At 44.6% G+C, this 25,327-nt stretch overlaps 1 protein-coding gene across 5 annotated transcripts in view; it reads right to left on the bottom strand.

Annotated features, from left to right (window-relative positions):
- The window catches only part of MCTP2 (multiple C2 and transmembrane domain containing 2), a 245,432-nt gene that overhangs the window by 155,991 nt on the left and 64,114 nt on the right, over window positions 1-25,327 (bottom strand). For 4 of the 5 annotated variants that reach the window (XM_046009633.1, XM_046009634.1, XM_046009631.1 and 1 more), the window contains 2 exons: window positions 16,427-16,489; window positions 15,157-15,265 (listed from right to left, as the gene is read on the bottom strand). In XM_046009633.1, the coding sequence (XP_045865589.1) occupies window positions 15,157-15,265; window positions 16,427-16,489 (172 nt within the window). The remainder of the gene's footprint in view (window positions 1-15,156; window positions 15,266-16,426; window positions 16,490-25,327) is intronic. The other variant, XM_046009636.1, reaches the window with a different exon arrangement.

Genomic DNA, 25,327 nt, shown 5'->3' with positions numbered 1-25,327 from the left:
GTGACGCTCAGATTTGCACGTCAAGTTCTGACCTTCAGAAACCACAGTGGGCGTTTAGGGGAATTCAGAGGGCATTCCTCCTCAGTCCCATGGGAAAGAAAAGAAACAGCCTTTCCTCTGTAGAGCAAACTCTGTATTACTTGAGAGAGCAGTTATGGTCAAGTCTAGTCGAATTCCAAGCCCCATTGCACCCACTACAATTAAATGAAGGGAACGTGTGTTTGTTCTCAGAATCACCCTAGCCCTCATCATCCTGCAAAATGGAGGCTGCAGGTTTCCTGGAGCTGTTCTCTTGTTACCAAGCACAAAAGAACAGTTTCCTACCCAACCATTTTCGTGTTTTGCTGTATGTGTTCTGCCACTTAGCACATCTTAGTTGAACTATTCCTGAAGTTTTCCCCTGAATATGATGGACTCCTCCCCTCTTAGGGAGCCTTGCCATGTGTAATGCCTCAACGGCACTTTGCTCACCACCTGCCCATGCAATGTGGGACCCTGCAACGTGGTGGTAAAGCCATTTACCAAAATCTAGTATCGGAAACAATTTCCAGTGACCAACTTGCAGGGGGATCAATGATCTGAACTTAACCGGTTTTACCAAAACTTGTTTAACTATTTATGAAGTTCAACCAAAACTTGCTTGTTTTTGACTATTTATAAGCTTATATGGAGTAAGGGAGTGGGACCTAATTGAGCCTTTGGAAGTAAAGTCCTTCTGGGACCTTCAGACTCCCCCTTGCACCACGGCCTTCCTAAACATTCTTCAGGTCCACCTATCCCACACCCAGGCTTTGCTCTCTATCCATCTTCCCCCTAATCTCTTCTCCTTTTCTGTCCTGTCATTCATTCCTTTCTGGGCTCTGCAGTCTAGGCTATGGCATGTCCAGTCACCCCCCCTTTATTTTATTTTATCTTATTTTATTTTTGGACTGACACAAATCAAATACTTAACATTCTGTTTTCATTCTGTCTTCATAAACCAATGAACAAACACAACCCAGCAACCTTCAGCTGTGTTTAAAAGTTCTCATCTCATAACTTTATACATACCATTTTATAAATATGGATTAAAGGAAAACATTATCAGTATACTGACAATTTCAGTAAATTGGTAAATGGGCCATTTGGTGAACAGATTATTGGACAAATTGGCTTTTGGTGAAGTGGTCATTGAGCGATGTTTACAGCCGTGTTGTTGGTCCAAAGCACGCAGGGGTGTGAACCTCTGCTTCCTGCATCAGTTATGACTGTCCCTGTTATGTCAAACTAAGGACCCAGATAAAGTTAGAAAAAGACCTAACAACAGTGGAAAAGGAGAGGGGAGGCAGTGACCAGGACACAGCCATGTGAAGAGACTATAAAGTGGTTGAGGGCAAAAAAGAAGACAAGAGTGAGTCACTTGACCCATGAAAACACCTGCCCAGCGTCCCTGCTGAGGGCGCAAGCTACCAGATCGTACATTGGTCACCACTGGGAGCTCCAGAAATCCACACTACCAAAGCACACACCATTATTTGTACCCTAATTTTCTCCCTTCTCTTCATACAAATCCTAAAAATGTCCTCAGCCCAGGCTATTGTTTGGGAGCATACGTTTAAATGTAATGAAAGAGACAGCAGCCTCCACGGAGAAGAGACAACGGATGGGACCTTTGCAATGACATTAACGGCGGTGTGCTCTCATTTAATCCTCCCGAAGCTGGAAGGGATAGCATTATTTATGTTGTTGTTTGAAAGACGAGGAAAGTTAAGTGAGTTCCCAGAGCCACGCCTCAGACTTAGATCCACGTCCGTGTAAAGTCTTCATCTTTAAAGCCTCAGCTGTCTCCTCCCTCTGAACCAAGATGACGGCTCCAGCCAGTGCAGCGTGGAGAAAGTCGCACGGTTTTCCTTCCAAGGCTGGGCCACATGGGGGGGTTCCAGCTCCTGCCTTGTGCCCTACACTTGGCTGCCAAGTCAGAGGCGTGACAACCCTGAGGCACGGTGTTTCACAGAGCGGCCTCGAGTGGAATAGACCTGGTCTTCCAGCAGGTTCCCAACATTGGCCCAAACAGGGCTTCAAGCCCCCAGATGATCACTCCCAACAGGCGAGACATTCTCAACCTTCAAGTCTTCTGAGCGGAGATGGCAGACGGTGTGTGGCAAAGAGAAGCCATTCACAGCGGGCCTTGTGGAAATTCCCATCCCTGGAATTCGCGAGCATGGGGTGGTTTGGGGTTGCTAAGCTTTGTGGTAACTTGTGCCACGGGGATGGCTTCTGGAATAATCCCTTCACCATCGCATGCTGGGTTCTCTGCCTCACCTTCAGCGTGCCGGGTGTGTCTGAGACGTGATGATGGCGTGACAGGACGACAATCTCAACTATGCCACAAGAAAACTCACAGGACGTACAGAGATATAGGATGCCCCCTCTGAACTTAATTCTCTGTACAAAACGCCCACACACCCTGCAGCAGAACACACCAGATCAACCTCACGATGAAACAGAGTAAGGAAACAGAACTCCCGAAAACACAGCATGCGATGGAGACCATGTTGTATTGACACAGAAATGAGCAACTGATAAAGCCCCTCACTCCGGGGGCACCTGGGTGGCTCAGTGGGTTAAAGCCTCTGCCTTCAGCTCAGGTCATGATCTCAGGGTCCTGGGATCGAGCCCCACATGGGGCTCTCTGCTCAGCAGGGAGCCTGCTTCCCTCCTCTCTCTCTCTGCCTCTCTGCCTACTTGTGATCTGTCTGTCAAATAAATAAATAAAATCTTAAAAACAAACAACATTCAGTCTGGAGAAACCCCCTTCCATCAAATGGAAGACATGCTACATTACGTTCAAGTCAGTGATCTTCAGCTGGATGTAAGGCCGTTTGTTATGTGCAGCAGATACAGGAAACATGCTGGTCTCAGTCCAAAGCACTTTCTATGAATTGGGACGGGATCCCCCTGAAGGAAGAGCTTAACCGACTCTATAAAACGGGAGAGTACCAAGACCTTCTAATAAGCTGGTCAGGAGGCACAGAACCCCAAAACAAAGTACAACGGAGATCTCCCGAGGAAAGGGTTCCGTTGTGGGAACACATTAAGGCTGTACAGACAAACACGGCCGACCAAGGATGCTCTGCATCAAAGTGGGAATGGGATCAAGAGAAACGGGTTTCAAAATCAGCTCCACTTACTTGCTGAGGGAGCTTGGCAGGCAAGCACAACCCAGCAAGCGGAGAAAAACCAACCACTCCCTGTGATTTCGGACGAGTGTCTGCCTCTCTGAAAGTCTCAAGTTGACTCTTGAATGACAACCTCATACACTGGATGGCTGGGTTTCTGTTGCTCGCGGAGAGCAAGCCAGTGATCTCTCGCCATCTGGTGGTCAGAGAAGGTACTCTGACGTGAAGGAAATCCCAGTTTTTGCAAGAGTACTGATTGTGATCTTTTGGTACCGTAACACCGGAGTGTGCCGGCATATGAACAGAAACAAAACAAAACATCTGTAGGGTTCAAAGAGAAATCCAAGAAGCGACCCTAATGTGTATTGCATGTTAATACACAATTAAAAAGTGGCAATCAAATCATTAGGGAAAGGAATATTTAGTCCTTGCTAATTAAATAGCCATTTGGCAAAAAGTAAATCTAAGTTCCTACTCTGAGCCAGAAAATCAAAAATAAACTTGAGGGGCACCTGGGTGGCTCAGTGGGCTCAGCCTCTGTCTTAGGCTCAGGTCATGATCTCAGGGTCCTGGGATCGAGCCCCGCATAAGCTCTCTGCTCAGTGGGGAGCCTGCTTCCTTCTCTCTCTCTCTGCCTGCCTCTCTGCCTACTTGTGATCTCTCTCTCTATCAAATAAATAAATAAAATATTAAAAAAGAAAACAAAGGAAGAAACTCTCTAGAATAGGATTGTAAAACTTGAAAAGAATTTTGCAACAAAACTTTTTAAACACTTTAGAAGGCAAATGGCAAATTAGAAAAATATACTGGAACGTATCTAGGGAAGAGAAGAATAAGTGGCATTATGAGATGGAAAGGGTTTTGCACAAAAGAGAAGCAAATAGCTCATAACCAAGTGCATGAGGGACCAAAATTACTAATAGAAATTGAAACACATATAAAACTTTTTCCCTATCAAATTAACAAAGATAAAATCTACACACAGCGTAGGTGAGCAGTGGAAAGTAGTCCACGTAATACGCTATTGGTGGGTGAGCAACAGGAGATATTGCCAGCTGGCAATTCTATAATGAGAACCTTGAAATGCTCAGATTAATGGACGAAACACATCTGCAAAGAAATAAAAAAAGAAAGTCGTACGCCGAGATTTTAGGCACAGCAATGTTTGCATGGTGCATTATTACTTAGGATAAAAATGTTGAAATAATGAAAGAAACTGGAACATTGATTAAACAAAGAATGATGTACTATATTCATCTTTTCATTTCTTCTCAAAATGGAATTTTGATCATATGGCAAAAAAAAAAAAAAATACGTGTGGTTTAAAAAAAAAAAAAACAAAAAAGCAAGTGATCAAGCAGGTTAAAGCCAGTGAGTGACTAAGGAGAATGCTGTCCACCATCCCATGACTGCCCAGGTTGGCCACTATTTTCTGAATTAAATTTAAGATGGGGAAAATAAAGCCATCAACCCATAACAGAGTCCTTATTCCAATCACTAAAAACGAGCTTCTCCCTCATGTCTGCTGCTGCAGAAACACAAAGTGGGAATTGGTCTCAGAAAACACCCTTTGCCACCATCACCCTTTGCCCCCGCCTCCTTGGGGGCAGAGTGCCAGATGGGGAGGAAACAACCTATTCTGAAAAGAGACAAAGCAAAGGATATGTAAACAGTAAAACAAATGATCAAGAAACTAGGAAGAAAGATCATTATAAGACTGGCAGAAATGCCGTGAGTCCTTCCCTTCCCAGAGGGATAATGCAAAATAAAACGCCGACAAGAACAAAGACAAGTGGACACAGTCATTATACTACCTACTGTTTACTGTGTGCTGCTCTGTGTCCTCCAACCCCACCCATAACCCCCCTGTCCCTGCGAGCATTCACACCAGGAGAATCCTCACAACCTTCACTAGATGCCATCTGTGTTAGCACAAAACCCAGGGGGGTCTGCACCCAGGGTCCAGGATTCACATTCACCAAAACTCTGCATTAGGGCACAAAAGCAAAAAATGTTTTTTTCCAGACACAGCAGGATACATGGAAGAGACTGCTGGGGGTCTGGTCCAGGCTCAACAGAGCTGTCTGGAGGCTAACACCACTCAGAACACACCTGCCAGGAAGCTGTATGGCTGTTCTCAGGACACAACACCAAGAACAGAGTTCTAGAAACACCCCATCTGTGCTCCAATTACAGCTGCAAAGAGGACAATGAGTGTCTTTCTGGCTCTAATACAAGGGTATCTTCTCTTTTTAAAGAAGGAATACATAATCGTAAAAAAATTAAAAGGATAAAAATTAGCCTATTTTGCTATTGCAAAAGGAAAGGAGGTCAGAAATCAGAGGAACCAGACATTCGAATTTTTTGGTAGAAGATCAGTAATTTCCTAAACACCTGTCACATGGCAGGCTTTTCACATGGGTGGAACCTCTTGTATCTTTTGTCTAAGTCATTCTTTCCAAAGAGGAACATGACTTATCCAACATATTCTTCCTGCAATGTGCAAACGAAGTTGTTACTGCACTGAAAACAAAGGTCAACCATCTACCTGTTCTGGAAAAGGAGAGAGAGAGCAGTTTGCTAGATGAATAGGTCCTGAGTTTTCATCACCTAAAACTCTCGAAAAGAACCATCAACCCTCAGCCTTCAGGCCTCCAGCCAAAGTGATTTTTGTGGCCCTGATCATGTTACAATGAACTCCTTCCAAGGACTTTCCTTTCCCTTTTGCAACACTGCAAAGTGGCCACCAGAGGGCATCCGCAACACAGTGTTCTTCTAGGGCTTCTCTGTTTTCAGGTCAAGGAAAAGCAGGGTTTAAGGCAAGGGCTCTTGTTTTCCAGGAATTAATGCTGGAGGTTTTAATGGGATTTGAGCTGAGCATTCTTCCCAGGATAAGAGGCCTTCCCACGTCACAGAGCGGTGCTCACCCCAGGCCTAGAAAGCAGGGCTGTTGGCAGGAGCACTGCCAGGTTTAAGACCCCAAAATATCTCCCTGACCACCTTTCCGTCCAAGGAAAACAGAGTCCAAGTTAAACTCTCTCTATGCATCAGCCTAATTATAAAGTAGGAGGACTTAAAATTGGTCACACCATCGTCCTTGTGCTTTACCAATTTAGAAAGGTAAGACCCCCAAGAGTTAACGAGCTTCAGATCGAGAACCCAAAATGAGTATGTGTATGTCTTCTATGGTGAGAAACATTACACCTGCAGAACCTCCCAGAGAGAGAGATAAAAAAGTGGGAGGGAAATGTATGAAGGAAGAAGTGAGGATGAGGAAAAGGGGATAGAGAAAAAAAAAAAGAAAAGAAAGGAAAAAGAAAAAGTAAAAAAAGATGAAAAAGCAGGAGCCTGGCTTAGGCAAAGACATACCCAGAGGCCACAAGCAGTATCTGGGAGAGAGCAGAGAGGTGGGGATTCTGGGCTTTCCCTCAGATTGTTCAAGAAGATGAGCTCAAGACAATGTCTGGACATTTACGGCATCCAAGTAGGCTCATTCCTAGAAACACCACTACGGCATCCCAGGTGTTCAGCAGAAAGAATAGGGCTAGGGCTATTTAATAAGGACTGAGCTCCCCAATACAGGACCAAGAGTTCAGGCAAGGCTAAAATACGACATGCCAGGGAATGGAAGGAAATTCATGAAGACCTAGAAAATGACCTGTAGGGGGCCACAAGGCTAGCACAACCTCATTAAACCTGCTCAGCCTCCCAGGTGCTATTCTTATATGCAGGATGATGCCTGCACGTAGAGCTGTGTCCATGGCAGTGAGCTACTGGCCACCCACCAACATCAGTGCTTTGGAATGACCTGTAGGCTTTGCTGGGTTTGTTCAGTGCACGTAGGCACACCCCCCCCCCCCCCCACACACACACCACACGTACTCTACAAGGGAAAGACCAGTTGACGACAAAAGACCCTCTGATGCCCATTGCTAAACCTGCTCATTGTTCCGAAGCCAGAGCTCCCTCCTAATTCTGCCCAAAGAATAATTCTCAAGTGTAAACTTTAACCAACTTCACCCAAAACCTCAGAAAATCTAAAAATTCCACCGTGATAGTCTATTTTAAAAACCAGCATTGGGTTTGAGCCAGAGAAATGAGAGATTTTGATAAAACGTCCACAGCACTCTTTACACGAAGGAAGTCTACCATCCAGGCCTGGCTGACGGTATCATAATGGAGAGGAGTGCTCTGGGGTCTGAGAGCCTTCTCCCCACTTGTTTTCGGACGGGTGAAGCGACTGAAAGTTTCCAATCCTGTGACAAGCCTTGTAAGCTCTTTGTAAGCCCGTTTCTTAGGGGATGTCAGAAATGTCTTTTCCTAGATACCATGACTTTCCACTTTACGGCCCAATAAAAAAATATAGAAAAAAATGGCCTTTTACCACCTAGTATCTCCAGACAGTTTTCTTTCATTTGAGGTCATATTACTGAAATGTTTCCTGGCTACCTCAGTGGAAAGTGAGAGCTTCAAGCCTTGATCGCTCCCCAAATTTAGATGACAGCTCCTTTATTTTAAATCAAGTTTTTACTCTGCTTCACTAAAAAGCAGTTTCTGAGAGCCAAATTCCGAAATCAGAACATAATATTCTGAGATGCAGGTTGGGAAACTTTGGCCCATGGGTCAAATCCAGCCCACGGCTTGTTTTGGTAAATAAAGTTGTATAGTCCGACCTAATCATGACCATGGGTTTGCATATTATCTTTAGATGCTAATCCGAACCAAGAATTGCTTCTATTTTGGCCTTCTGGAAAGCTGCTAACATTTTTCACTTTAGAAAACATTAAAAAATACACCAGATGTGGGGCGCCTGGGTGGCTCAGTGGGTTAAAGCCTCTGCTTTAACTCTGCTTCACTCAGGTCATGATCCCAGGGTCCTGTGATCGAGCCCTGCATCAGGCTCTCTGCTTGGCAGGGAGCCTGCTTCCCGCCCCCCCTCTGCCTGCCTCTCTGCCTGCTTGTGATCTCTGTCTGTCAAATGTATAAATAAATAAAAAAATCTTAAAAAAAAAAAAGAAAAAAAAGAAAAAAAAATACACCAGATGTGATACAGCACTCTGGATAACTTGTCAGTTTACTGCAATGGATTATCAGCACCTAAGAGTCATACTGTCAATGATTCCTCTTTCCTCTTCAGTGATGCAGTTCTGTGACCAAAAAGGAAATGAATCATTAAAATGGGTCTAAAGATAATGGCTCTTCTGGCGCTACACCAACAGAGGTAAGTAGCTGTCACTGAGCCCTTATGACCCATAAATCCTAAAATATTTACTTTCTGGCCCTGTACAGGAAAAGTTACCAACCACATCCTAGACAGAAAGTTACATAAGCGATACCAATTACACAACAATCTAAAGAAAATACCAAACTCTTTCCTCAGAGGATGATTCATCAAAAATGGTGTTTCTCCCCAAACATTCAAAAATGACACTGTGCAACTGACTTCAGTATCCCAGAGCAGTTCCTCCAGAGCCCAGGACCCAAAACACCTCAACGATATTCCAAAGGCTGACCTGTTGTAACGGAAAATCATTATTTGGTCCATTTGACCCATTCTGCTTGAGGCTTAAACATTAAATACATGATTCACTATGATTCACTATGAGGAAAGCAAAATATAAACAAACTCCTATGTTTGTAGTTGGAGCATAAAGAGAGGGCACGGGGATGCCGACAAACTGAGACCTGAGAAGGACCCAGTTCTAAGGTCACTGATGGGGACGTTGACGTGGAACGGAGGACCAAGCTCTTCACTGGGAGTCAGGAATATAGGCTATTTCTCATTACTATTATTCACTAAGAACTATAACAACACATGGGGCGCCTGGGTGGCTCAGTCATTAAGCATCTGCCTTCAGCTCAGGTCATGATCCCAGGGTCTTGGGATCAAGCCCCGCATCAGGCTCCCTGCTAGGCAGGAAGCCTGCTTCTCCCTCTCCCACTCTCCCTGCTTGTGTTCCCTCTCTCCCTGTGTCTCTGTCAAATAAATAAGTAAAATCTTAAAAAAAAAAAAAAAAAAAAAGAACCATAATAACACTCATTATCCTTTACTGAGTGTTTTCTCTATGTATGGTTCTATGTTACATCTACTTCCTTTTTGGTCATTCTAATGACTCCATTGCCTTATAATGGCATCATGACATCATGCCCATTTTACTGATGGGTAAACTCAATTTCAGAGAGGTTGAGGGAGTTGCCATAGGAGGTCCCAAGCTGGGAAGGAGGCTGTAATGTCCAAACCTCTCCTTGCCCCACAGAGCCACCCAGGCCATGCTGAGTGCTCCCTCACACACCGCGTCCCTATGTGACCTTGGTAAGTCACATAGTCTCTGGACTTCGGTCTCCAGAATTCAAGCTTCTGTTGGATTGGCCGTTGAAGCAGGTAATCTGTATGAGGTCCTGAATTTCTAAAACCATCTGAATCTCTTCTGTGACTTTCACCATCAGGTCCTAAGAGAGAAGCAGTGCAGTGCTCATCTCGTGGAAGGGACTCAACCACGCTCGCTAAGTGAAGGAGGGAGTGGGTGACCAAATTCTCTTCTCTTTGGGAAGGATGTTTTCCCCTGTTACTACAGTCTTTAGCATTCCTTTTCTTTAAGTCCAGTGCTTCGGTGGATTTCCTTAAGGAAGCATCCTATATGTTCTAGGATATACAAAGATGAATAAAATTGCCATTCAGCTAATATAGAGCTAACATCTTAATACAGCAACTTGGTCATTTATCCAGTTAAGAGTAGAAGTGTATGTTTCATGGAGGTAACATTTTTATAGGCTTGAGATGAGAGAGAACTTGTGTCTGTGATAAACAGACAAAGAAGTGGCATCTGGGGGCACCTGGGTAGCTCAGTTGGTTGGGTGACTGCCTTCAGCTCAGGTCATGATCCCGGAGTCCTAGGATCAAGTCCCACATCAGGCTCCCTGCTTAGCAGGGAGTCTGCTTCTCCCTCTGACCCTCCCCCCTCTCATGTTCTCTCTCTCTCAAATACATAAATAAAATCTAAACAAAAAGAAGTGGCATCTGAATGAATCTTGAAGGCTATTTCGTATTGTATCAATTGGCTATCAAGCTTATATCCATAGAACTGGAGGACATGTTTCATAGAATAAATAATGGTAATTTGTGGATAATTCAAAAACCCTTTTGTATTTAGTATTTTGGCACATCAAACAGGTCTCTGTATCGAATGGTGTTAATCAGCTAATATCAAATTAAGTTATGTTCAGAGAATACGAACTAAGAGCATTGGAGAGCAAAGAGGGAACAAGGTAAAGCCCGAGGAAAAGAAGATGTTGTGCCTAATAGAAATTGAGACTCTGCCATCAGGAGAAGCCAATGCTTGTTCTCATGTGCCAGCACGTACTGGTGGACGGCGGTTGCCCAGAACAACGGTGCTCAAGTGTGTTTCCTGGACCACCCGTTCAGGATCACCTGGGAACTTGCTAGAAATGCAAATCCTTGGTCTCCCCACCCCACCCAGATGTGCTGAATGAGAAACTCTGGGAGTGGGCCATGTGTGTTTTTAGCAGCCCTCCAGGCTACCCTGGCGTTCATTCTAATTTGAAAACTAGTGGCCCGAAGGACTGTGTTGGATAAAATTCTGATGCTGTGTTGGGTCGCATAGAAATTATCATTGTACTGATAAATAATGTCCGTCCCAGGCAAGGAGTCAGGAGTGGGAGCATGTGTGATGGTCGTTCTGATCCCTGCCTAAATCAACAGTGCTCACTTGAATGCTACTCTGCCTTGAGGGGTCTCTGGAACATTTCCCTGATCACTAACATAATGCTTATGAAAATCAAGCAGAAATTTATAGAGTCACCGTGTAGGAAGGCACACGATACCTCCAAGTACAGAAAAAGAACTGGCTGGGAGAGGGATATTTTCTCAATAACGATGAACTTTCCCAGTAAATAAAACAGACAAGAACAGTCGTTACTGGTTCCAAAAGATAAAGGTGTTGGAACAGCACGGTTGATGACCTAGATGCCTGACTAGGTATTTTATTTGGATCGTATTGCGTTTACACAAGATAAAGCCAAAGTCATATGATGTTTAAGTCTGATGAAACTATTCAGAGATGACAATGGCTAGGTTGATAGCACAGATGACAGTTTCTCTTTTGTCTCTAAAAGGGCAAAGGCATGGAGCACAAACATACACACCCCATTCTTCCGGTTATTTTCTGATGTGTGCGATGCCTTCTTCATCATCTACTGGTTTACTGTCATCTACTAGGGATCTGCGGTAAGTGCATCATTAGGACACGTCAAGGGTGGTGGAGCCAGACTACTGGGAGAAAGATCCAGAGATGGTAGGTTCACTGGAAAGAGGGGAGCTGGTTTGTAGAAGTAGTCCAGGGTCTGCACTCATCCCCAAAGTTACAAACTATTAGTGGAGTTCCAAAAATTAAAAAAATTTAAAAAAAAACACATTTGTTTTTTTTTTTTAAAGTTTAGAATACTTTCTTCTTTGGAAAGTTAAATACACTCTCCATGGAACACACTTCCCACTCCAGATACGCTTTCACAGAACAAGCTCGATAAAGATCTTCTTTTGACAGAAGCACCCATGGGACACCATGCAAATTCAGAGCAAGAGTTGGGATTTTTGTGGGAGTTCACTTCACAATGGCTCATGACTGCTGCCTCGATGTGACTTCAGGTGTGAAATGTTACATGATCCAATCATTAACAACAATGTAAGACATGGATTTATTAAAATGCATGAGTTTATAACTAGAGCACATAAGTGGTAGAACACTGGAAGTCACATGACTGAGAGAAATTATGATTTTGGTGGGAAAAAAATTAACCAATGAGTAAAAACACGAGAGGTTTTTCCACTACTTTGAAATCCTATGTCTGAGAAACGACAAAGGGAGAGAGAGAGAAAGAGATAGTAATTTTGTTTAAAAAAAAAAAAAATGGAGGGTGGCTGGGTGGCACAGTTGGTTAAGTGACTGATTTTTGGTTTCAGCTCAGGTCATGGTCTCAGGCCCTGATCTCAGGGTCATGAGATCAAACACCAGGTCAGGCTCCACACTCAGTGTGCAGAGTCTGCTTGAGATTCTCTCTCTTCCTCTCCTTCTGTCCCTCCTGCTTGTGCTCTCTCTCCAAATAAATAAATAATTAAATACATAAATCTTTTTTTTTTTTAAAGTTGGAATATTTTATATACCCTGAAAGATGGAAGTCAGATGAGATCAGATTGATTGATGAATCCATAATCCAAAACATGAGCAGAAGAAAATCACAGCAAAAGAGCTTTCAGAAGCAGGGCTGGGTGGGAGAATGTGATGGCGTGTGCCAGGTAAACCGTGGATGCTCTGAGCTGGCAGGCAGCGGATACGGGAAGCAGAAGACAGTCTTAGAAAATATCAGGGTCACCGGTTGGCACAGCATATGTACAGCAGCTGGGTGACCCAGTACCATCCTCTCCCCTTGGTGCCAAGCAATGATTAGCAAGAGTCCTTGAATGCAAGCATGAACAGTGAGCATGGACAGTAAGCCAGGGAGGAAAGCTTCAAGTGATAGGTGGTAACCAGGAACCGGTGATAACTGGGAGGAATGGCAAGGAGCCAGGCTGAACCACTGGTTCAGCCTGTCTATTCACATGTCCCAGTCCTCCTTGCTAACAGGGAAGACAGGACACAGTAAGCAAAAATAACATCCATGGATGGGGGGTCAGGGACACAGAGACTCACAAAAAGATGAGCAGCAACATGCCAAACTGGAATAACTAAGAGACAAAGTAAAGAACAGGAGATTTTAAATGTCTACTTAGTATTCACACACATAGGATGGTATCATCTCATTTAGGAAACAATCATAGGCTGATATAAAAATTTTAAAAGTGGCAATTCAACACATGAACAGAATAGCACAGCGGTCACAATGGACAAAAAAATGAGAAAGCTGGAAGGCCAAATGGAGGAATTCTCCCTGAAAGGAAAAAGTCTTGGGAAGAATGAAAAAGAAAAGCTAGTAGACATTGAGGACAGATGGAAGGGTCTGTGGGGAGACACTCAATTCCTTAGAATAGAATGTCTTTCTTACTAAACAAAATTTTTTTTTAAGATTTTATTTATTTATTTTTTTTTTTTGACAAAGATCACAAGTAGGCAGAGAGGCAGGCAGAGAGAGAGAGAGGGAAGCAGGCTCCCTGCCGAGCAGAGAGCCGGATGTGGGTCTCGATCCCAGGACCCCGGGATCATGACCCAAGCCAAAGGCAGCGGCTTAACCCACTGAGCCACTCAGGTGCCCCTAAACAAAAATTTTTTTTAAAGATTTTATTTATTTGACAGAGATCACAAGTAGGCAGAGAGGCAGTCAGAGAGAGAGAGGGGAAGGAAGCAGGCTCCCTGCTGAGCAGAGAGCCGGATATGGGGCTCGATCCCAGGATCCTGGGATCATGACCTGAGCCGAAGGCAGAGGCTTTAGCCCACTGAGCCACCCAGGCGCCCCACTAAACAAATTTTTTAAAATACCATAAAGAAAACTCAAATATATTTGCCTGTAAAGAAACGGTAAAATCTCTTAAAGATAAAAATAACATAAAAATAAAAGATAAGCAACAGATTAAGAAAAAAAAAATACTTGTAACCTGTAACAAATAACCATTAATGCTGAAAGTTATAAAGAATTAAAAACAGAGAGAAGAAGAAGCCCAGTTGAAAACTGGACAGATGATAGAGATAAACTCACAAAATAAGGCAATATGAATGACCACATTCGTGATCGCAATAATCCACAAAGTACTAATTAAAACAAGGAGAGTCGACACCCAATCTATGACATTGCCAAGAACTAAGAATGATTAAAATAGATACTCAACAGTGAGGAGGTGGGGAAATTGTAAACATACTGTAAGAGAGGGCATATTCTGCACCTCCTGGAGGGCAATTTGCCAGGATCTCTTAAATTTAACAATGTGTATCCCCTGGATCCTGACTTCCATCTCCAGGTTCTGTCCTGGCTGGTGACGACAGTTAGCTTTCATGAAGCGCTAGAAGACATAGTTTTAAGTACTAAAGAAGTTACTACATTCAGTACTCCCAATAGTCTGTAATGAAGGTTATTATTACTATCCTCATTTTAGAGCTGAGGAAACTAAGTCACAGAGGGGCCAAGGAACATTTCCTAAATCAAACAACAATAAATGGAGAAGGGCAGGATTTGAGCGTGGCAGTCTCATCAGGCTGTCTGCTCTTAAGCACATGCAAGTTTTTGTAGGATACAGTCTCATCTGTGTATGAAAACATACTCAAGGTGTTCACCACAGTATCATATATATTCCTAAGAAGCAGGAAAAAGCAGCAATTGTCAGTCGAGAAACAGATGAACAACATATCCTATTATGGAATATTATGTGGTATTTAAAAGAAAAGAGATACATTTACATGGAAAAACATGGTCAATCTTGAAGACATCTTTGGTGAAGCACAAAAATAAGCTTGTTGCAGAATAATACAGCCATTATAGTATTTTCATTAAAAATACACATGTGTGCACATATGTGTGTGTGTAAAGGCACAGAAACAGAAAAAGTGAACGAATCAAATCATGAAGGTAACAGATGTTATCCTGGGGGCGGGGAGTCCAGTGGGATTTCAGGGCAGGAGGGAGAAGGAATTTAAAGGGCATTTCCACCTGCATGTACGTTTGACGGCTCACGCTATGGATGCATTCACATCTTTTCTTATGCATAATTAAAGCAGAATCAAAGGAACATTTTCTTGAGCGGTTGCTATATGCCAGGCATCAAGCTATTACCGTCATCTTATCTCATCTAAAACAACTTTATGTGATTATTACTATTATCATTATTGTTATTCATTTAGTAACAGTAAAGGACAGTAAGATTCAGGGGATTGAAATACTTTGCTGCAAAGGCCTTGATACCTAAAGGGTATAGATTTGAGCTCCACACTGCAGAAGATGGGAAAGGCGGCCTAACCACATAGAGACAAGAGTAGAGATGTGGGTGTGCCAGGCTTACCACAGCGGTCCCGGATGACCAGGTTCCGGCCTTCCTTCAGGTGGATGGTGAGGAGGTAGGCAAAAGGACTAGGCAGGTTACTCAAGCCATCGCTGGCTTCCCCAAACATCTACACAGACGGAGAAGTAGGTTAAGTCTGCTGTTTGGCGACCGAGGGAGAGAATTTCAGAGCGGAAGCAAAAGTCACTACAGAGGCAAATCTTCAAGCTGCATCTCCCACCCCCCAAGCTTGATGACCTGGCTACAGTGATTTTTTAGCACATCCTTCATGTTTCTCCCCAGTGGGTTTTTTTTACCAGAATTCCTGATCATATCTTTGCAACCTTAACTCCGCCCCAACATAATCACACACGTGGTAAGCCAGTATCTGACATACCCTTAAGCTCAGTGATTTCTGGTAGGATTCTTTCTCCTGGAACTCGAGGGACAGCCCAGAGGGAGGAAGTAGCACCTGCGGGTTCCACGTGTGTCCCCCAGACATGGGTCCAGACTCAGATGCAAAGTGGCTTCCTCATTTTCTCCCCCTTCCCACCAAACCTTTCCACCCTGGCACACCTCCTCCATATTTCTGTTCACGACCACTCCACCATCAGCCCCCGGAACCCACACCACACGTGTGTCGGGTACGTACCCCTCCCGTGTCCACATGGGACACACTTCGAGCGGTCTCCCCTTTGCATACTTTTCCTCCATTCCCTGCCCCCACCGTGGTGTCTCCCCCACTTACCCTCAGTCTTGCCTCCCCTCAACATGGCTCACTTCCCTGTCCAGGAATTCGTCAACCCTTACCGGCCACAAGGTCGACCCCAAGTCCATTTTTGGATATTTATTCAATGAATCCAACAAAAGTGTTGAACTAGAACTTTGCACTCTAGCTCAAATTTTTGTCTTTCCAAAGAGAAAGGGCAGATCAAGTAATTTATCGTTCACTTATTGGACATTCAATTAATCGATTTTGTGGCTGGGTCTCCCTTGACAGCCTTCTTTTGAAAGTTTCCCCCATCCAGGTTTCAAAGCACTTCCGAACAGCTTTGTCTCCTCTATCGTCCCACTCAACTGCCTAGCTGCTCAGTATTTTTAGAAAAATCGGTCCCAGTCCGACAGATCGATAGACCCTGAATTAATCTTTCCCAGCCATAATGTGCAAGGCCTGCCTTTGTAGGTGGATCCGCTTTAGCGTGTTTTAAAAACAGGCAAAGAAATACAGATCCGCACATTTGCTAAGAAATCATATTTACTCCAGTGTTTGTTTTTAAGGAACGTCACTCACAGATTGTTCTTCAAATTGCTGGGATGTCAGAGAAGCATTCAGATCACCACTTTCACATAGCTTCTGTAAAAAAAGAAAAAAAAAAATCCCACTTTCAAAAGGCAAAATGGTATCAGCCTACAGGGATAGCCTTTATCAGGTCATTCGCCTTGAGTCTGCCATCTGCATGGTCAATTTCAAGTACGCGGGCTGCCTTCCCACAGACGTGGCCAGTGTTGGCGATAACAGTTGGATTCGGTAGAGCCCCTCTGGCTACAGTCTCTGCCCACCCAGTCCCCGATCGGAGGACGGATGAGGCTGACTCTGCTCTATCACAGACTGCTCTGCCATCCCTCATTCAGGCAGGCTCTAGCGGGCAGGCAGCATGAAGTGGGAGCACCTGAGCCCTCCCACCGGGTCCCTCCCATGGCGGGCCTCCCTGGTCCTCTGCCACCAAAGAGAAGTGGGCAGATCACATGCCGGAGACCTGGGCTCATCGCTCAGGACGGAACATTTCAAAATGTGATCTGGAAGACCTTCCTCCCACCCTATCTTCCAGAGTCTGTACAATCACCAAGCAAAAAGTAAAAAAAAAAATGGAATTCTGAATGACAGCTCAGAATGGGAGCAGTGTGGGTTTCCTAACTGAAGATACCTATGACATGATCCCACAGGGCAAGGAAACAGTTGGTAGTTAGCGTGGGATACAGTAAATATATCCACAGTGCAGGTTTTTGATGCACAAATGCAGGGTCCAGGAGAGCTCTCGGACCCCTTGAGGTGTTCTGGGCTGGAGATAAGGACAGCTGTCTGCACGGAAAGGCAGAGTGTAAGGGACGTGAGTTAATGGTCTTCCCGCATTTTGGATATGTTCCTGTCTGGCTGATGCCTTAGCCAGGGCTGATTTCCTGTGTGAGAAACACGGGATTTCTCCCTCCAAACAGGGCTGGGTAACTCCAAAGTTTCAGGCAAACTGAGGCAAGCGGTCAACCTGCAAAGACAGTTTTGATGACCAGGAACATCTGAGGGTAGACATGAGGACCCTGAGCACTGTGGTCACTGGTCCTTCCCATCCACAGTGCTCACCAGGGAGGCCCAAACACAAGTCAGAGATCCTGCCTGGAGGGTAGGCTACCTTCCAACACATGAACACACACACACACACACACACACACACACACACACACAGCTTGTGTGTGTGTCTCTCTCTCACATAGAGCTTCAGGCAGCAAGAGAATCTGGGTTCCCAAGCAGCAGCCCCCAGGAGATGGGGGGATGGTGAGGGGTTGCAGACAAGCTAGGGTCCTCTGGTCCACCCCCTCTGCATGCAGTGACATCATGAAATGCTACAACCAGGCAGCAATGGGCCTTGATCCCAGGAAGGCCTGAAGCCTTACACGTCCTCCCCATGAAGAATGGAGGCCCCACGGCTCCTGCATCTGTGGTTCTCACACAGGCTTCTTTCTTCGCCCATCCCAGCTCTGATGTCCCTTGACTGTGTATATAATTCATCTTCTCATTCATTCACCACGATCACAAGGGTGATTTCAGACACTTCGACCTTTCCCCTAGGCTCCCAGCACTGCAGTGACTAGAGTCCCCCAGCCCTGGAAGGACCACCGCTGCCCAGACAGGAAAGGAGCCCCAACCCTGGTGCGGGAGATCTGTTAGGAGACCGGAAGAGAGGCACCAGCCGGGCCTTCACTGGTCACCCTCCTCTCTGGCTCTTCATATCTCCTGTGTTGCTCTATGTAAAAATACATCCTAGGGTGGTTGGACAAGACTATCTGAAGACCGCGTTAGGAGGACAATCAGAAACTTACTCTACTCCCCCAATTTCAATGTTTGCCCTCATGCCTTTTACACTGCACACTATTATTTCCAGGAAGCTTAGCAACTCTTCTGCCTGATTTACAAACCCAAGAGAGACCAGCCACATCTTCACGGGCAGAACCAACAAAAACCATCTCCTGTCTGATCCTCTGCAGCCTGAAGACCCATTGGTAATGTCTCCCATTTTGCAGTGCCACAAATCTACCAGGGTTTGGGTTCAAAGTTTCCACTCAGAGTGCATAGTTATTAGCCAAAGATCCAAAGACTGTGGTGGCCCAGAATCTTCTATCACCAAGGAGAACAGTGGACAGATAGGCGCTTTAAAGCGTCACCCCTCAGAGGGCACACGAAACATGCTCTCCCCCAAACTGGCCTCTCTGTGCTTAATGATAACATTAATTAAGGGACAAAACGAGTCCACACAAACACCGTCACTTACACGCTATCAAACATGAGCACAGAGCTCTTATTCAAATATGTGATAAGTCTTCCACTTACAACAACATGGAAATTAAATGTGAAGAATGACATTAATTCAATATTATGGCTGGTTTTACTCACAGAAAAGTCACAGAACTTAAAGTTATGGTTCCCACAGCCACCGTAACTGTCACACACCATATATACACACCAACGAAGGAAAATGATCACATAAAGAAGAGCAGAAACGCTACGTAGGCACCGAGGACCAAGTCACGGCCACTGGGGGACACATAACCTTGAATATTCCCTTCCATTCTGCATAGAGACTAAGGTATTATCCACTGAGTAGAAGTTATATGATTTCACTTCTTTGTAAACCTAGTAACTGCATCAATGAGTTTTTCTTTAAACAGAGCACAATTATGACTTTCCTCATAGGAATCCCTGGTATCCCACCATCACGAGAATATATTTTTGATGTTCTCAACAAGCATAATCGAGCACTCTGTTTTTTATTTGACTTTTGAAAAGTTAACACACAAAAATTGTTGGGTACAGCATTACAATTTTTAACACACGTATTGATTTATGGGACCATGACAACAATCAGGACAGAACAGTTCTGTTTCCTGAGAGCACTCTTTCATGCAACCCCACTGGGGCCCAGCCCGTCTTCCCCATGTAGTTTCACCTGTCCCAGACTATCCTGCACATGGACTCATACTGTATGCAAACCTGACATCTGACATATTTCACTCAGCACAATGCCTTTGAAACCCATCCAAGTGGTCCTCTGCATAAATTATTTAGACCTTTTTCATTGCTGAATAGTATTCCACTGTATACATGAGCCATAATTTATCCAATAAGTGTGGGTTTCACAAATTTCAACCAAATGATTTCCAAGGACTGAGGGAAAGATAAATAATTCTGAATACCATGAACACTAAATAGTTTACTATGACAGGGGCACCTGGGTTGTTCAGTAGGTTATCCCGCTGTTGATTTCAGCTCAGGTCATGATCAGGGTTGTGAAACTGAGCCTTGTATCAGGCTCTGAACAGGGTGTGGAGTCTGCTTATGATTCTTTCTCTTCTTCTCCCTCTGTTCCTCCCCCTCCTCACCACTCATGCATTCTCTCTCTCAAAAAAAAAAAAAAAAGAAAAAAGTTTAATATGACAAAACAGTCTAATTACGTAGAAACATTAAAAAATACATCCCCAACATCTTAGCATAAAAACTAGTATAAGGTTAGCCAGCTCTCACACAACTCTCACTGCTGCTTTTTGGGTGAGTGGTTCTGTGCTTTGGGTTTGGTTTGGTTTTTAAAGACACAGACTTTGCATTGGTATTTCCTTTCTACCTAAATAGAAATTGCTGGGAAGGCAGTATACTTTGCATTCTCTTTGGCTGAGAGTCCTCTATCTGCAAGAATGCACGCTTATTAAAATTCAGCAAGATATGGGGAGATATGAGCATGGATGGGCCAATGATATAAAAAAGAAAATCTCCCCTACTCACCAAGGATCTTAAGAGCAAAACACGAATGAGAGTAAACATCTCCCTTTTGTGTGCACAAAGTGTGATCTTGCACAAATACCACCTCCCCTGGGGCTCATCTGAAGGCTCTCACCATGAAGCACACACAGGAAGCCAAATTATAAACCATGTAAACAATCGCTGGGCATTTAAACCTCAATACAAGGAGACATAAAACCACATCCAGAAAAGCTAAGTGAGTAAAAAGCTGAGAAGAGCACTTCTGCAGTCTCTGGAAAATATTCAAGAGTACGTCAGTATCGCAAACAATACATGGGATACAGATTCACTTAATGACTATGACCGCATCTAGGTTCCCGAGAATCAGGACACTCTGGATGGCAGCGTTCATACACACAAACACCTACAAGACAAAGGAAGTAGCAAAATGCGCGAAGGAGTTGGGATGGCTGGACAGACCCCAACGCAGAGCCTGGATACAGTAACAGAATCAAAACAACCCATGTGGCGATGAGAGGACAAAATTAAGACGTCTGTTGAGAAAAATTCAGGTCTACAAAATGGCTGAGTCTATACCTATTAAATTTGTACACAACGTTTCACGTGGCTATTGACTATACAATCGAGGGCTACCTATTTAGTTCCCCCACACACAGTCTCAAGATTGCTCTCTGTAAGTGATTACCCTGGGATATTGAGATGCAAAGTAAAAGTCACACATTCATGTGTGTGTGTGTCTCTGTGTGTGTGTGTATGTGTGTACGTGTGTGCGAACATATATGCCCTATTCAATCACATGTCAATATAAAGCAGTGGTCAGCAATGTCCAACCCACCACCTGTTTTTGTAGATAAGGTTTAAACCTTGGAACACAGTCCTATCTATTCACTGACATGTTTATCTATGGCTGATCTCATGATACCGTATCAGGGCTGAGAAGTTGCACCAGAGGCTTGTGGGCCACAAAGCTAGACATATTTATTATCTGGCCCTTTGTGGAAAAAGTCTGCCAACCCCTGGTATAATCAACCTTTCTTTACACACTCGGTAATATTTGGCCACTCACCTTGCATGCACTGTTTTCACGCTTGTTACCAGTAGGTCGCTTAAAAGAATAATGGTCCCCTTTACATTTTCTTAGCACTTTGTAATTTACAAATACACACATGCTCCTGTTAGGGGCTCACAGGCTCTCATCAGTATCACCAACGTACAAATAAGGAAGCCGAAATGAAGAGGAGAATTGGTTGCTGAAGGGAAATTAAAGAGTTAGGCTTTTACTGGAGTGTCCTGGGTCCACCACTCTTTTCACTGTGCCCAGATCCAGGAGAATCCAAAATTACAATGCCCAGCTCTGTGCTGGGGAGACAAGACTTGGGATTCAGAAAGACCTGATTTCGAATCCCACTTGTTCTACTTCCTATCTTTGGGTCCTTGCAAAATTTACTTAAAATTCAAGAACGGGAACATCTCCAAAAGGGCCAAAAAAGATACTTACTTTACAGATTATTTGGAGAAAAATTAATTCATTCAAAGGCGATCTCTGGGCCAGACACTTTACTAGGCCGCATGTATGTAGAGGGAACCAAACAGATGTGGTCCCATGAGATAATACTCCTATATTGTACCGAGCACAGTTTCTTATACATAACCTCTCAGAAAGTGATATGGGCGTTGCTTCTCTGTTAGTACTGCTGTCGTACTGGTATGATTGTTATTAAGGCGGGGAATGTGTTTAGGAAGACTGGAGGAAAAACCTCAAAGAAGGTGGTCCGCCAACCAAGTCCTTCGTCCCAACCATCCCTTTCCCTCTGACACTTTCATCACAACAGAGCTGGGGGCTGGTAATGGAGTCTCAGGACAGTGCCCCCTCCCCTTCCAAGCACAGCTCATCGACCTGTGCATGCTTCCTCCATGGCGCTCCTCCAAGGCAAAGCTTCCACTTACTGCTATTCCCAGTGTCTACAGCAGGTGTTATAAGCACCACCTGTATACTACTCACCCCTGCCTGTGAGAAACACCAGTATTGAGCCCAAAGGGCTCCTTCTTAGCCCACTCTCTGGTACCCCCAGGTAGCCCTATGGTCTCGCAAGCTTGCCCGACAGAAAAGGAAAGCCCACGTGACACACACAGCCTCCAAAGTAACTCATATCCCCAACCACTGCCCCCTCACATTGCTGCCCTGCTATTCCTGAATCACACCAGGCACTCCCCTGCCTTCCCGGAGCCTGTATGCTTACTGTTCTCTCCTTTAGAGAAGCTCTTTCTCCAGGCACCCACACACCTGACTTCCTTGCCTCCTCTAGGTCTTTGGGTCAATGTGACCAGCCCAGAAGAGGTCTTTCCGGACTTCTCTGTCCAAGCACTCCCAATCACCTTCTCTGCTTTGTTTTCCTCCATTACACCCGGCCCTCTCTGAGCATATCTGTAGCCTACCCCCACTGGGATCAGGATGAGATCTCCATGAGGATGTGGATCTTTGTCTGTTTGGTTGACAGCTGTGTTCCTGGTGCCTACAGCAGCATCTGCATGTAGTAGGCACTCAGCAGAGGAGAAAGGAGGGAGGGAAGAAGAAGAAAGAGGCCAGCCCCATGAAAGACCCTGGAACGCAGCTGACGTGCCCGTCTCGCGGACACAGTGATGGTGAGGAATGATTCTGGAGATAAATCACTAGTGGTACAGCACACGTAACTGAAAGGTAGAGAAATTAATGTACCTGTTCAGTGTGCCAGCTGTAAGCTTGTTCCTCTCTACTGGGTTGTCTCTGTGCTTCTCTGTGGTCACGAAACTGAAGCTCTATGGTTGCCTGGTAGTGTTTCTGGAAACCTCCTGAGATGGTAAGGTACTTCTCTAAACCACTCGACTCATCTACATAAGCTAGCACCAAAGCTAGTTATTTAAAACCCCAACTGCCAAATGAAATGTCAGGAAATCCCCAGTGGGTGACTACATGGACAATGAGGTGGTAGGGGGCAATAATCCTTTCATTCAGATTATTAGTCGCTGAGCACGATAACAAGGTCATTCAACCACTATAATTATCCTCACCTTTAAAAGGGCACAGTGGACACATGAAAATAACTACCTTCCTTCGAGGGGAACCTGGGTGGCTCAGTCGACTGAGGGCCCACCCAGCTCTTGATTTTGGCTCAGGACATGATCTCAGGGTGCTGGGATCAAACCCCGCATTGGAGGTTCTGCACTCAGCATGGAGTCTCCTGGGGCTTCTCTCTCTCTATCTGCCCCTCCTCCTGCTTGTGTGAGCTCTCTCTTTAAAATAAATAAAGCTTAAAAAAGAAAAATCTCCCTTTGACTACCAACTTTTTTAGATCAGCAGCTCTGAGTCATCACATTTCCAAACTCCTGATGTACACAGAGTTTTGCACTTAGATTCAGACAGTCTTGGATTTAGATCCTGGCTCTAACACGTACTAGCTCGATGACATTAGGTAAGTCATTAAACCTTCCGAGCCCTCATTTCATTCTGGGAAATGTAATGATAGAACAACTATAGGGCGCCGGGTGGCTCAGTGGGTTAAAGCCTCTGCCTTCAGCTCAGGTCATGGTCCCAGGGTCCTGGGATGGAACCCCGCATCAGGCTCTCTGCTCAGCAGGGAGCCTGCTTCCTCCTCTCTCTGCCTGCCTCTCTGCCTACTTGTGATCTCTGTTTAATAAATAATTTAAAAAAAGAAACAACTATAATAACTAATAAATACAAACATAATATACAAACCATGTCAGATACTTGTGCCCTCGACCTATTTCTGGGCAAAGAGCCTTCCATTTTTTGGCCTTAAAATTTTGCATGAAACTCAGTGACTTGGCTTACTCCCTGCCTGAGTTGGAGTGGATGTGCCCTCCCTCTTCAGGCCTTTTCCTGCTACGTGACTCCTCCCCACTCACCTCACCCAGTCATCCAGCACGGATCAGGGGCTGGGACCACCTCAGATCTTCGTCATTGTCTTTGTGAAATCTGGGCCTACGCTCAATTCCACCATCAACACCAAGGAGGGGAACCAGTGGCAACTTTCTGTATTTTCTAAATACCTGATTTTATAAAGCAAGAGAGAGTATCTTATAAAATAAGTACTAGGGAAGGAAGTGAGAAGAACAAAGGCAAGGGGAAAAAAGAAGAAGAGAAAAGAAGCTACTCTCCCCCTGGGTCTCCTTAACTGTATTTAACCTGACACTCAGGAATTCCTTTAGAGCCGCCCACCCCCAGGCCTCCACGTATCACCACCTTCCCCAACCCAGCGGAAATTCTTGCAGCCCCCCAGAACCTAGCATAGCCTGTGGCTTGAAAATCAGCTGCAGAGACGCATGAGTCAATATATTTCACATAAGGGCCCCTGGGTGGCTCAGTCCATTGAGTGTCCAACTCTTGGTTTTAGCTCAGGTCATGATCTCAGGGTCATGACATTGAACCCCACACAGGGCTCCACACTCAACATGCAGAATCTGCTTGAGATTCTTGCTCTCCCTCTCCTTCTTCCCACCACTTAAATAATTAAATATTTTAAAATGTGTGTGTGTGTGTGTGTATGTGTGTGTATATATATATATATATATATATATATATATATATATACATTTTTTTCACATAAATGAGGTGTGCAAAAGCTGGAATGGGAAGAAAAAAAGGCATTGTGTCTGTTCCTCAGAAGCTCCCAATCTAATAAGAGATGCCGACTTCAAGGGGCTCCTGGGTGGCTCAGTGGGTTAAAACCTCTGCCTTTGGCTCAGATCATGATCCCAGGGTCCTGAGATTGAGTCCCGCATCAGGCTCTCTGCTCAGCAGGAAGCCTGCTTCCTCCTCTCTCTCTGCCTGCTTCTCTGCCTACTTGTGATCTCTGTCAAAAAAATTTTTTAACATCTTAAAAAAAAGAGAGAGAGAGAGAGAGATGCCAACTTCTAAACAACCAATGAAATACAAAATGGTGGAGGGGTTTGGCAGTAACAAAAGGTGTCCTTTACCACCTCCTATCCCCAAGTTTTGGTGATGACAGCAAGCAGGATAACTGTAAGACCACCTTCATCCATCAGAGGCCAGACATACAAATCATCTAAAGGAGACAATCTGATTGCCAGGCAACCATGCGAGGTTCTCAGCCTTACTGAAAGTGATACTTACACAGCTAATCAAATACTGTGTCAATCCAAAAGAGG

Source organism: Meles meles, chromosome 6, assembly GCF_922984935.1.
Source record: "Meles meles chromosome 6, mMelMel3.1 paternal haplotype, whole genome shotgun sequence".
Lineage (NCBI taxonomy): Eukaryota > Metazoa > Chordata > Mammalia > Carnivora > Mustelidae > Meles > Meles meles.
The sequence above is the reverse complement of the archived record's forward strand: the minus strand, read 5'-3'. Positions and strand labels throughout refer to the sequence as shown.